Source organism: Pecten maximus, chromosome 3, assembly GCF_902652985.1.
Source record: "Pecten maximus chromosome 3, xPecMax1.1, whole genome shotgun sequence".
Taxonomy (NCBI): Eukaryota; Metazoa; Mollusca; class Bivalvia; order Pectinida; family Pectinidae; genus Pecten; species Pecten maximus.
This window is the reverse complement of record NC_047017.1, coordinates 20,307,574-20,322,267: the sequence shown is the minus strand read 5'-3', so window position 1 is coordinate 20,322,267 and position 14,694 is coordinate 20,307,574. Positions and strand designations below refer to the sequence as shown.

At 37.2% G+C, this 14,694-nt stretch overlaps 1 protein-coding gene across 2 annotated transcripts in view; it reads right to left on the bottom strand.

Annotated features, from left to right (window-relative positions):
* LOC117323518 overlaps nt 1-14,694 on the bottom strand; it is a 101,890-nt gene that overhangs the window by 12,707 nt on the left and 74,489 nt on the right. For both annotated transcript variants that reach the window (XM_033878781.1, XM_033878782.1), the window contains 3 exons: nt 12,244-12,462; nt 2,538-3,468; nt 2,245-2,357 (listed from right to left, as the gene is read on the bottom strand). In XM_033878781.1, coding sequence (XP_033734672.1) covers nt 2,245-2,357; nt 2,538-3,468; nt 12,244-12,462 — 1,263 coding nt within the window. The remainder of the gene's footprint in view (nt 1-2,244; nt 2,358-2,537; nt 3,469-12,243; nt 12,463-14,694) is intronic.

Genomic DNA, 14,694 nt, shown 5'->3' with positions numbered 1-14,694 from the left:
GTCAGTAAGCTCTGAGGTCACGATAAGAAAGGATAAACAATGACTTATATGATACACAACTCTGATTACAAAAGACAAATGTTTACTACAGATATATCTATTGTTTCATTATGTCTTTATTCTGACACGGAGATGACAAATATATACATTTATATATATATATGCAAGAAACTTATATCTATATCTGATAACTACGTTTTCAACAATTAGTGGACTTAAATATCATTTGAGGATAAAATTGACTAAATTTATACATGAATTTCTTCGACAAATTACAATTTCATAATAACTATTTTGGCCTTCAAACAACAGTGTATGAAGATCTCTGTCCCACTCCATGGTAAATCCTGCTACTGTACAATCCATCCTACACTGTGACAGCAACAGACTTATGTAATAGTTTAATTTTCTCACAGAAACTTATAAAGCATATCAAAACTGCTTCAGATTAGTGAACAGTCTTTTTTTTTTTTAATAAATTGTGTGATTGATCACTGAAATGAAGGGAGAGTTATGACATTGAGCAGCTGTGTATGGTGGATACCCAATACAAAGTGTATCAATAGAATCACAGATCAATACATCTAAATATGGGTGTATCCTGGGGAGTGATACAATATTGAATACACCTGAAAACCTTAATGGCTTAAGCCTCTAGTATCATACTTGACGTTGCTTTGTCTGACGTATAATTCGACTTCAGTCTATTTACTACATGTTCAGAATCAATTTTTTTTTGTTTTTTTTTTTGTTAAGATTAAAATTATGTTTTATATTTTAGATAAGTGTATGGCTGAAACTACAAACAGTGATTAGACATGTAGACCAGAGTTTTTACACAGCAGCTGTGACAAAGTACATCATGTAAATCTGATTGTAACCATGGTAGCAACATAGCCAGGTATATGTTGAGTGGTTACCAAGGCAATAGATTTATTCAGCCAATCAAAACTGAGCGTGAGACAGCTGTATTTCTTATAGGACAGCTTAACTACAGATGCTGTGTAAACTAATCCCTACTGGTGTGGAGGGGTATGACTATTCCTACTGTTGTGGAGAGGTGTGACTAATCCCTACTGGTGTGGAGAGGTGTGACTGATCCCTACTGGTGTGGAGAGGTGTGACTAATCCCTACTGGTGTGAAGAGGTGTGACTAATCCCTACTGGTGTGGAGAGGTGTGACTGATCCCTACTGGTGTGGAGAGGTGTGACTGATCCCTACTGATGTGGAGAGGTGTGACTAATTCCTACTGGTGTTGAGAGGTGTGACTAATCCCTACTGGTGTGGAGAGGTGTGACTAATCCCTACTGGTGTGGAGAGGTGTGACTGATCCCTACTGGTGTTGAGAGGTGTGACTAATCCCTACTGGTGTGGAGAGGTGTGACTGATCCCTACTGGTGTGGAGAGGTGTGACTGATCCCTACTGGTGTGGAGAGGTGTGACTGATCCCTACTGGTGTGGAGAGGTGTGACTGATCCCTACTGGTGTGGAGAGGTGTGACTAATCCCTACTGGTGTGGAGAGGTGTGACTGATCCCTACTGGTGTGGAGAGGTGTGACTAATCCCTACTGGTGTGGAGAGGTGTGACTGATCCCTACTGGTGTGGAGAGGTGTGACTAATCCCTACTGGTGTGGAGAGGTGTGACTAATCCCTACTGGTGTGGAGAGGTGTGACTGATCCCTACTGGTGTGGAGAGGTGTAACTAATCCCTACTGGTGTGGAGAGGTGTGACTGATCCCTACTGGTGTGGAGAGGTGTGACTAATCCCTACTGGTGTGGAGAGGTGTGACTAATTCCTACTGGTGTGGAGAGGTATGACTAATCCCTACTGGTTTGGAGAGGTGTGACCAGGTCAACATGTGTGTTGTATAGTGACAAGGTCAGACCCTGTGTGTTGAAGAGTGACAAGGTCAACATGTGTGTTGTATAGTGACAAGGTCAGACCCTGTTTGTTGTATAGTGACAAGGTCAGACCCTGTGTGTTGTATAGTGACAAGGTCAGACCCTGTGTGTGGTATAGTGACAAGGTCAGACCCTGTGTGTTGTATAGTTACAACGTCAGACCCTGTGTGTTGTATAGTGACAAGGTCAGACCCTGTGTGTTGATGTGACACACAGTAAAGTCTTTTTTTGTGTTAAAAGTGTGACAAGGTCATATTATGTGTTGTGATGTGTGACAATATCAGACTCTGTAATGTAAAACTGTGTGGTGAGATGTGGTAGAGTCCAGAGCAGTGTATACCTGGTGGTAGTTATCCCAGGCAGGTTCTGAGACAGATGCTGTACTGTTGAGACCGTCATCCTCATCCGACACCAGGATGTCACTGTGTGCTGTTTCATAATCATCAGAACAGGCTGTAATAAACAAACACATAATTCAGGACTGCATCAAACAGTAAAAATTCATATTCTGGACCAAATCATTGTTAACAGTATTACATGACCTTAATTCTTGTTTTCTAAGATAAACTTCATTTGGAATTTGGAATCAAAATTTATGAAAAATCTATTTTTACTCCCAGCGTACAAACTCACCTGAGCTCTCTGTTTCTGACTCACTTGAGTCAAAAACACTCCCTTCGGGTGGACTTGTCTGACTAGACTCATACAGTTTGCGCTTCGCTCCAGCACGGGGAAAGGTAGCTGCAGAGCCAGTCAATTTACTGTTGGCGGACAGGTGCTCACTTCCATAACTAAGACGATCAATGGCTGTCTCTGATCGAGACAATGATGATATATCAAAGTCATCTCCGATGTCTGTAAGCTGTATAGCACTCCAGGGTCGGTCTTTCCTACATCTCCGCTGACGAAGTTTCACTGTATTATGGAATGCTGGAAGATTCTGAGGTAGCGAAGCATCAGAATTGTAATCCAGTCCCAGAACACTGTCAAACATGGCTTCATGATTGTTACCACCATCGTCACTGGCGGTGGAGTACACATCCGATCCGCCATCACTTTCCTCGCTACTCGCATCACAAGAGTTGTCCTGCTTGCGAGGTTTATTTCCAACACCTGATCTTTCAGGTGTAACAAGACGCTCCGCTCCAGCAATAAGTTTCTTGATGTCCTCACAGTCACTTTCTGTGCTGATGTGGCCAAGTGACTCAGTCGTTCCACTGCTGTAACCAATGTCCCGAGAGTCGGACTTGAGGCGATGGTGTTTTAACATGTCCAGATCAGAGTCGCTGTACTCTGAGGACATCTTACCCTCCACCTCACTCACCACAGCACTGTCCTTCCCACTCTGGTTCTCGGAGCTCTGGTCAAGCACAAAGCTACTACGGTCAAGGGCAAAGCTACTATCGTCTAAAAGAGGCGACTCAGCAACGTCTGCCTGGCGTAATGGGAGGCCAAAGCTGTCGTCAAAGCCGGCCCCGCTCACATTGCCACCCAAGAGGTCACCATCAAAGCTGAGCAGATCTGCGGTCCATTTGCTGCCAAGTATTGGGGACGGAAATGTAACCTGGAAAACGAAACAGAAATTGGTTACAAACAAAACCTGAAGAGGTACGTAGTTACGTTACAAACAAAACCTGAAGAGGTAGTTACGTTACAGACAACATTTGAGTTCTAGTGTCCTCTCAAAACTATTCTACATCTACAATCGTAAGTTGGATACATATGATGGATCTAGTGTCCCCAAATTTTTCTGCAATAGTATACAATTATAGAAGAAACAGCAGGATACGATCATTTTTTTCTACCACGTACTACTACCTTGTTCCAACGGACCTATATTCTACCACGTACTACTACCTTGTTCCAACGGACCTATATTCTACCACGTACTACTACCTTGTTCCAACGGACCTATATTCTACCACGTACTACTACCTTGTTCCAACGGACCTATATTCTACCACGTACTACTACCTTGTTCCAACGGACCTATATTCTACCACGTACTACTACCTTGTTCCAATGGACCTATATTCTACCACGTACTACTACCTTGTTCCAACGGACCTATATTCTACCACGTACTACTACCTTGTTCCAACGGACCTATATTCTACCACGTACTACTACCTTGTTCCAACGGACCTATATTCTACCACGTACTACTACCTTGTTCCAATGGACCTATGCAAGATATTCTCACAATGTAACTATAAATTCAGAAATTAATTAAAAATTTCATCCAACATAATGGTTCAATAGACAAAGCACAATGGATGATCACTTCAATATTCTTTTATCCGAACATTGTTTAATAAAACAGCTAGTATGGCCTAATCCTGTTAATAGATTAAAAACACAGTAGAGTAAACAATGCCAAATGTTCACTAATTCGGATACAAAGTCAGTTCTATGTTTGACTTGATGGGTGGAAACCATAAAGAGAAAAAACACCTAATCTGGGACTGTCAGACAGGATCGTCAAATACTCGATCAGCTGGGTGATCCATTACAACACATAATGTTCTGTTTAACGACTCTGTTAAATAATGCAGTAATTATCTGTATGTAAATTTGAATACCATAGAACTAAATAATCATTTAAAATATTTTGATAGAAGAATAACAGAGACTAGTAATGATTTTCTAGACTGTAAATGATGTGTCGACATCCTCCGTCAACACACAAAGATCCTTCAATATATGATAACTCCATTATTTCTTTTTTATTTGCTCACTTTTCAAGTACTTTCATAAGAGAAGAACCACGTAGTGAAGTTTAGAGATGAGTGAAAATTATTTACTTTATCAGGAAGAGAAACTAGGTTTTAAATGATACTCCATATCCCTTTTGTAAATTTGAGTCAAACACAGAAAATACCCCGTTTTTTATATACAGATTTACACAAACTAACCAGCATAATACCAATTATAGCTGTAACAGATTCAACCAAAATACATTTTTTATTTTATACACATAATTTTTCAAACTTGTGAATAAAATATCAATTTGCACAATTTTGGTTTCAGAATCTTGTGATTATTTTGGCTGTAGTTATAAAATGATAGTAGATAAGACTACTGTTGTATGGATTCCACAGAATCCTCATGACACAAAACCACCAGGAAATTAACCGTGTAATCAGTTTTTATATATGTGTGGCCTATATTAGTTGTAGTACATGTTGTAATGTATTGACAATATGACAACACCAGAAAAACTCAGGATAAGCTTGCACTAATTAACTACAATCTGACGTGGTCAGCTGACGGCCGGAAATCACGTACTGACCATTATATCACAAAGATTTCTCTAACAGTCTAGATGATCAATACCATGGAGCTAGGAATCGCTGACCCTAATGACAATAGCTCAGAGAGACGAAATCTTCACCAGCCTGGGAAAATTAGCCTACACAACACAAAACCATGGAAAGCCACTACACGGTACCCAATCCCATTGTCTTGTTGTTAGCACTGGCATGCGTTTTCATTTCCACAACTAATTATCACAGAGAATGTTGTTGCGTGATGTCGTTACGACATGACATAGATACAGCGGTCGTAATTAGAGAGTGTTAAGACTCCCGCCAAAACCTGTGAACGGGAGATGAAAGATTGCCATAGAAACTAATGGAGAATTGCATCCAAATTATCAGGAAATCGCCATCATTGATCGCTAATTAGACAATTCTATACATAATCCTACTGGGGACCCTGATAATCCCTGTGAAACTAGAAATAGTCTGGTGTTATCTCATCTCTACCACAGTGTATGCTCAGGGCTGGGAATTATTGATCAGACGGATCTAAATAATGCAGGATGTACAGAATCTTATGTCTGCATATCTAGGCACTTCCTATAAGGGTCATCTCAGGAATGACAGCAGGCTGACCTTCCTATAGAGGTCATTTACCAGTAAATTAGCTGTAGACAATTGTAGGACTACTCCCACAATACAGTTTAACATCATCATGACTAGCAGGATTTATTCATCGTAACCCAAGGGGCTATCATTTCAGTTATAATACAGGGAAAATGCTTATTGCTGGACAATGATAGAAACTGCAAAGTTGCCACCACATAGGTGGGCTTATTACCAGACATGGGCATATTGTCAGATAAATGTAATATAATCTGTTTCAAATATATGGCAACAGAATTCTGACTGATTCAAAAAGAAAACAACTATTATCATTATCACAATTTCAGTCCTTTCTAAAGTACATCACCAATTTATGAAAAACTGCGAATTGTATAAAGAAAGAAAATACCATTTACTCCAGGATGTTTTTTTTTTTTTTTATTTCCCTGCAAAATCCTCAAAATCACTTTCTATAGAGTGAGAAACATCATTTAAATATTTTGAGATTCCAGGCACGAACACATCCCTATATAAATCAGTGAAAGAGATCTTTATTGGAGCCCCAGGATTATCCTAAATGTCTGTGCAACAGAATGAAAGTACCAAATTGTCAACCCCACAGGTTATAACACTAAGACACAGGTTTCTATGTGTAAAGTTCAGTGTACGACATCTCTAGGTATATACCCCCAAAATTCATCGATTATCCAATTAAGTGTGAATAACCTTCTATTTCAGATACTAGACTGCCTATACCCTCCTTGTCTGTGTGAGTGAGAATTAACTTCCAGGCTGTAAATCTTGATCAGCCTTGAATTTCAGTTTCGATACATGTCAGTGTTCTTCGTTAACCACGGCTGATTTCTATACCTCAATAGATCAACATGGCGGAATGAATCGACTCTAGACCTCAAAGTCGGCTAGTACCAGGAAACAGTGGGTCTGCAGTCAATTTTAAATGAATAAACATTTGATGTCAATTTGTATTTTATTTCTTCTCAATTCTAGCCACAAATCTTCCAAGATAACTGGAAATACATGTAAAACTCCTCTGAGAGACAAACAGGCGATCAATCACAACGGAGAGTGATACAGTGCAATCTTATGGCGTTCATTCTTTTAGAATGAGTTTGGAGTAATCTCCATTGGCATTTGGCAGATGAAATAAAACACAAAGACAGGCCATTCTATAGAGTCCTTTGACCGATAGTATCTTCATTTCAAGAAAACATTACTGAAAACATATCTGAGGGACCAGAATGCCACTCTCCCATGGATTTTTGGTTTCCAAAAACACAAACTCATTCATTTTATTGTCTTTTTTTATCGAAATCAGTTAAAAAATAAAGTAGTTCATCATATCACTATATTGGAGAGCAAATATCTATAAACATAGGTTACATTTTCTATTTGCATCAAAAGACAATCCATGTTTTTGTTTACATGTTTTAGGGTAAACGCTAATAAATGGAACATTTTCACAATGCCTTAGAAAAATTACCTACCTGAGGATTGAAAATGTTCAGAGTAAAAATTCTGAAATCTCTCAATAAATCCATAAATCTCTCTATAAATCCATTTTAGATGCTTCAAGTAAACAATTTTAGTATAAGACTATTTTCCCAACCTGTATTTTTCAGCATTATACTTGAATTATTGACTTTTCCTGAAATAATATCACTGTTATTTATTTGATGCCTATTTTTATCGTGAAGTGTTATGTCAACAGATCCTCAGATCGATCTGTCCGAGGAAGCCTTGTGTTATCAGCACTCTAACTCACTGATTACGTAAATCTCAAGTTGTATAATGTTCCTCCATCTCTGTAATGCAGGCTTATCCTTAACTTTTACAATCCATGCAGCCGAGTCTTCAGCTAGCCGATATGCTGTATTGCCTACGTGCAGAGCTGCATCTATCAATGTTCAAACATACGCGAGACTTTGGTCCTCCTACCTGAAAACTCTGTACTCAGGTATTTGATCTAAGAAAAATTTAATCAATGATTACAATTTTTTTTTTTTTTTTTTTTACAATATTTTAGGTCTGTAATTCTTCATAATGTATAACAAATGAAACATCTGACACCCATCCTACGCAGTAACTAGTCTATTTAGAAATGCATAAAGGAATAGGATGTGATTTATCACTCTTCTTTTATGTACATATTAGATATGGGAAAGATATGTCTGGTTATAAATGATTTATTCTTAAGTTAAGCTATTTTAAATGGGACCAATGAAATATTTTACAACAAATTAAGTTTTAGAAAGTTTAATATACAACTTCCTGATGGCCAAATTTATGTATTTTGATTAAAAAAACATAATTTGATTTAAGACATTTAAAGATATATATTCTTAAGCATTGCTTTCTGTATTGTTTGTGAATGTATCATTTAGATGAAACAAAATCAACTAAAAATATTTTCAGCAATTATATTGAAAAACAGAAAATAATTACACAGAAGCCCTGAAGAAACCTACCTAGATACGAGCTTAAAGGTCCCATATAAGAACGTCTTCCACAACTGATGTTTCGCTTGGCCAATACATAAAACACAAACATCCAAATTACTCTGCTGTCCTCACAGCCAAAACATATAGTGGACATCCACAGCATGCAAACGTTTCTTTGATCCAGTCATGTTTTTATTCACTCTAAATGGCGTTATTGATGAAATATTTATGTAGTGAACACAGAACGACGAGAAATATACACTGACACCTCGGACAACATCGTTCAAACAAGAATTATGTTCTTTGTCAGGTAGTACCGCCCCAATCATTGGTCAGTTTCATTAGTGAGGTGACATGCAATTGGTCGATTTATAGCCATTCGATGGCCTATTAACTACATGTTTATGGTACATAACATTAGCAAATACATGTCAAATACCTGGCCATAAACTAAAGTAGTTTTTGTACAATTTATAATTCTCTAGAGCAACACTGTTGTTCATATTCAGCGTTAATGGAAAATGTATGATAATGCAGTCAAAATAATGAACTCCCAAAGGTGCTGTTCATCTACTTCAATGAACATACATTTATCTACAGATAAAATCTGTTAATAAAACAGCAGCTGTTCTTGTTTCCTTTTAATATATTTGAAGAATTTTTGTTCATAAATCATAGAACAATTCAATAGTTGACAAAACAGAACAGTATAATGCATGTACCCTGTATATCTTAACCTTTACTTCCAAAGTAAACAACTAGAGATGTGAGTTAGCATTTTTAGGAAAAGTTTGTGTACCAAGTGTCTTTTTATGAGGAGTTTTTGACAGCAACGGTTAACACTATAGCTCTAGAAATGACCCCTGTCTCAAGAATTTTGAATCTTTAAAGAAGAAGTAAGTCTTGATTTTTTATCTCCTTGTTGGATAAGTTAAAATAAAGGAGATAATATATTTTTAGATGCAGCCACAGACAATTATTCTTCACATCAACTAATAGGAACAGGTAGTCAGTCTATCATAGTCTTGGCAGCCAATTATCAAAGTTATGATATAGACTACATCAACGCCTATTTCTATACAAATATCCATCTTGCATATTACAATAATTAATTATTGCTTGTTATTTACATTACTTCTGAATATCTTCATATAATTTATGTACATTTTTTTTCCATTTTCCATACATACCGTATATATAATGCTACTTATTGTTATTGTACAGCTTCTTGTACTCTTAACATCAAAATTCAGGTTCAAAAATTCCTCCTAATAAAACCAGCCTCTTCACCTGATTTTCAAAAAGTATTTATTAATTTCTTAACATTTTGGAATTGTAGTAATCAAAAACCTACTCTATGGCACTTCAGCTTATCATTTGTGACTTTCACCAGCTACTGAACAGATAAGGCTACTTGAAGCAACAAAGCAAGTATCACACATTAATTACCAAATGAGATCCAATTCTAAACCGGCTACTACGAACATATTTATGTTATTCCCGATCAGTGACCTTCAAACTGTACTAAATATATATTGACTTAGAGCATCAACACTCGTATCTTTATCGACAATCACGAAAAAACATGTTACACTTGTTGATCAAAGCCTGATCACGTGACCAATACTATTGACTATTCCCGGATCAAAGACAAGTCACGTGACCAGAGATGGTCCGAACAAGGCAGGAACATTCGTGGTCAACCAAGGATAACGTTTATGGAGATTTGATGTTCCTAGAACAAAGCTGGAATCACCTGTACGTTGACCTTAGACGACCTTTGATATCAATACCTATGAAATGGAGTCCACAGCTTTAGGAGATGTTTTATTTGCAATAAATTGATAGCCATTCATAAACTATTCATTCATGTGTTGTAAGTAAGAACATTCTGTCGACTGGAAATGTTGACTGCAAGAATTTTGTTTTCACTGGTTTGGTATGCAGTTTTTTTTTAAATTGGTGAATTGGAAAAAAAGATTAGAAGAGTTAACTGCAAATTTTGGGAATTGGCCTTAAATGTGAAATAATTTCAATTGGGAATTGGTACCGTCTCATCATCGACACAAAAAACACCAAGGCAGTTTTCCCCTCCTTTTTGGCATAGTATATTGATCAACATTAACGAAAGTAGGATTATTCAACTAGAAAAGAAGTTAATTACCTTTAGCTCTCATAAATAATTTGTTTGGTTGCAGCTAACAGAAAACTACCACCATCAGGGTTATCAATAATAAACATTAAAGAAGGGCAATATTTAGTAAAACAAAGAATAAAATACCTATTCGAAGTGCTGAAGTATTGAAACTTGGGTGGTCAGGCGACACAGTGGTAACACACTTGCCTTAATTTCACCTAGGCAGCTCGGGGTTCAATTTCCCAATAGCCGTGAAAAGGTATAGCGTCACCATCCCCAAACATGTGGGTTTTCCCCGGGTACTCCAGTTTCCTCCCACAGTAAGACCCCTCACGCGCTTCCATTAGGGCCATTAAGAGCAATTAATTAATATAAGTTGATATAATTTGTTTCGCAATTGTTGTAAAATAAATATGATTTAAAGCTTAAGGCTAAACTTTATATTCCCAGGTAGTTGTATCCCAATGTAAGAAATTTCAATATAAACTGTTTAGCATTTTGTATGGTTAATTTTAGGTTCATTCATCGCCTGTCTGTACCAATTTTACATAATCCAACATTTTCATTGTAAAGCCATGCCCATTCTAGAGATAATACATCTATTAAACAGATTCTACATATATATATAAGGAAGCTCTCTGGTAAAACATGTGCTGTTCAAGATCAAGTAAAATTCTGGGATATTCCTATTGTCCAATTCATTACAGCCCAACCCATCTCCACCATCTGAAGGACCCGAGCCTATGAGATTATATCTATCACCAGAGCCAATGAGAGTAGATCTATCACAGATTTTATTGACTTTCTATGCTCCATTCATAATTGTTGCTTTTCCATATCTGGTTATAAAACATATTTTGTGTTTTACAGAAACAACTGGCTGAAAATTTGGTTTGGAGATCCCAAAGACATCTGAATGGTAACAATTTATAAAATTGCCTAACTCATTTAGTTTGTGTAGACATTCTATGTTACATAGTTTGGAAGACAAATTGTCCATTTCCCAGGAGACACATTTCCGGCTTCATCTGGAACATTTTTCTTGGAACAAGAAGACCGGTGCGCAGTAATTACATGCGTCTCCTTCAGTACCTTTCTATAAATACATGATGTCAGAATGAAGTTTAAAGGCCAATTTTCCCAGCAGACAATGTCACTTTGAAAGCATTGTTATGATTAGGCAGTAAAGTTGTGGACATCACCAAACACAATGTATTACCTAGATAGCAGTCAGAATGTTAGGTATGATGAATTACCAGTGGGTGTATTTTATAGGAACACTAATTCAGTATACCAAGGTTGACCAATATAATGATAAATGTTCAGCAGAACAAACTGGTCAAGACAATATTTTTCTTTCAGTTCTGGAGTCAACCATCCTTCAATGCTAAAGCAGAATTTGCGTTGAAGCTGTCTGCATAGAATTTTGAGGAATACAAAATAAAAAAGGACTTTATTATTTTTAGTAAAACCATTTAAACTAGAACAAAGGAACCACTTTTATAAAATACCCAGCATAAATCCTGCAGAAGAATTGGAGACAACAATGAGTAAACAAAAGTAACTTCTCAATCAAATCGACTTAGGACCCTTTAACTTTGACCACAGACCGCCATAATGTTATAATATAATATACAAGTGTAGAATTTGGTGCCATGATACTATGGTGTAAATATGAACCCAATTTGTTGAGGGGTTCTTAAGATTTGACACTGATTCAGAACAAGGTGGGATGGATGGATTTGATAGACATGTGAAGTGGAAATCCTAGGAACACTGATGTACCCTGAGTAAATGTTGTATATAGCTAACGGGACGTGAAGCTCACAGCCACGAGAGGCTAACTACATTAATGGATGACTGAGTCAAGTGCAAACCTTTTTTGTTTTCAAGTCATTTTCCAGTCTACATTGAGCCTCTAGAGAGAGGAGCCAAGCGGAGTGCCAACGTTGCTGGAGTGTGTTGGCGCTGCGCTCCAGGTACAGACGGTTGTGGTCCAACACCCGTTCATCAGTAGCTTCATCCTGGAGGTGCTCGCTGAGCTTCAGCACTGCATTGACGTTCCTCGAATGAGACTCGATATCACGCTGTAGAACCTGGAAAGACATAAAGAGATGCTGAAGTTAGTTTCCTTGATCCTTCAACTGGAAAACCCATTCTGGCATTGAACAGTCATTATGGATTAGCAATTGTCAAGATAAATTAAATTACAGGTACGCTGGTATGTCATGATCAAAATGACGCGACAAGCATACTTTCTCTTTGTATCTAATTGAATGTAATTGTGTTAAAATGATTGACTGTATCTTTGCGCTGTATCCTGTAAGAATTAAAAGTCAATGTCGGGACCAACATTTTGACTGAACAGGTGGGATTATATTGTGAAGAACAGTATAACCCCGCCAGTAAAATCTGTCTCTACCACAACTGAACCAAAGTACACAATCCAACCAAAGACACCTGCATACCCACATCCTTAATATTTCCAATCTGATCAATATTACAATGAAAGAAAAAACAGATTCAAATATTACAAAAGCCATCACTGCAACAAAAATCATCAAAAATTCAGGGCAATAAAAGGAAATTCAAAAAAAAAAAAATTGAGTGATTCTTCATCAAAATTGACCTTGATTTGACTGACACGCAACAAATTTGAATTTAGGACACGAGACAGACATGCCTGTAATAATAGAGGACACGAGACGGACCTGCCTTTAACTGGAGCCTGAGGGGATACAGCAGACAAAATATCAGGTTCTCTATAATCATTACCATCGTAGAACAAAGGAACTGAGCAACAGACAACCCACATTCCATCACCCTGTAATTTGTAAATACAGCACAGCATACACAGAAAATCAATTGGCCTGGTTTTCTAGGATTTCTGATAATCTCAACTTCCATGTTACCCAGCCCCTCCCACCAATTTTTCTTTGCTTCTAATGACACCCTGGTATTTAAAGCAGAAATGATATTAAACAGATTTCATTATTCCAAATTCTTTCTGAATTCTAAAAATGTCACCTCTAAATTCATTGAGCTATATCTCGGCCATTCTCTAGTCTTGTCACTATAAAAAATGCACTTTGTACATTACTGGCTATAATCAGCTATACTATCCACAGGCTTTTTAAACATTATAACACTGTTAATGACATTGTAATCACTGGATTAACTGTGACTCTGTGATAAGGGCTGATAAAGACTAATCTTGTCTCTTAATCCTAGACAGCCTGGCATTAAGCAAGTGTTCCATTCATAACACAATATTATTCAAATCCTATTAAGAGACCCTGAAACAAAATTCCATTAAAATAATTCTTCACTCATGATTATAAATCCTCTGAATACAGAGCAGAATTTGTTGTAGTCACTCATCACCAAACACATTGTTTCTGATCTTCACTTACTTTTCGTGAGAAATAAATCAATGTTTGACAGCCCTCATGAACTGTCACTATAAAATATCACTTTTCCTTGCATTACATTTATTGTACCTCAAATATTTTGTGTGTGGAGAAATTTTAACTGCTGAAATTTCTTCAAAATATCACGGAGCTCCAATTTCAATTATTTTAAATTGTCTTCTGGAGTCCCTGGTGAAATATCATTTTACATTATCATTCCAAAACCCCATACTCATGCTGGTATGGTTAAGAAACAATTCAGTAAAATGGAAATATTTTAAATTATTTTTCAAACATCTTACAGCTAAAAATATTTAAAGCGAATCTCATTTTCCAAAAAAAAAAAAAGAGTAAGTTCCCTACACAGTGACACCTTGAAATATCAAAAGGAAATCTCACTTCGTACACAACAGGAGAAATCCTGATGAACTCTAGACCATACATCACAATAAAAACGGACAATGATCAACTGAGTAATAACATTGTCCGTGGATCTAATATAATCCATTAAAGTTTAATGGTGTACATTAGGTATGGGCTGATTTGAATGGCATTATCACAAATGGCCCAGTAATAAAACTGCTCCTGCCTTTCAGGAAAGGTAACAAGACTAACGCCATACTTGGACAGGTGAGAGAGATGAACTCCGTACCTGGAAAGGTGAGGAAGCGGAGGGTCTCGATAAATTACACAGGACACTAACCCTGAACCCATCATTAAAGACACAAGCCTCAATTCCCTAATGACTTAGTCGTTAACAATTTCAGTATTTCCATCATAAATAAAGAAACTCTGATCAAATAATAATGACTAGGCATACAGCATCGAAAGTCTTGTGACTGAGGTAGTGTCCCGGATGTGTATGGTCCTGATCCTCGGATGTCTAGATCTTTGTGTGGGTGGGTCGGCCACTTTAAT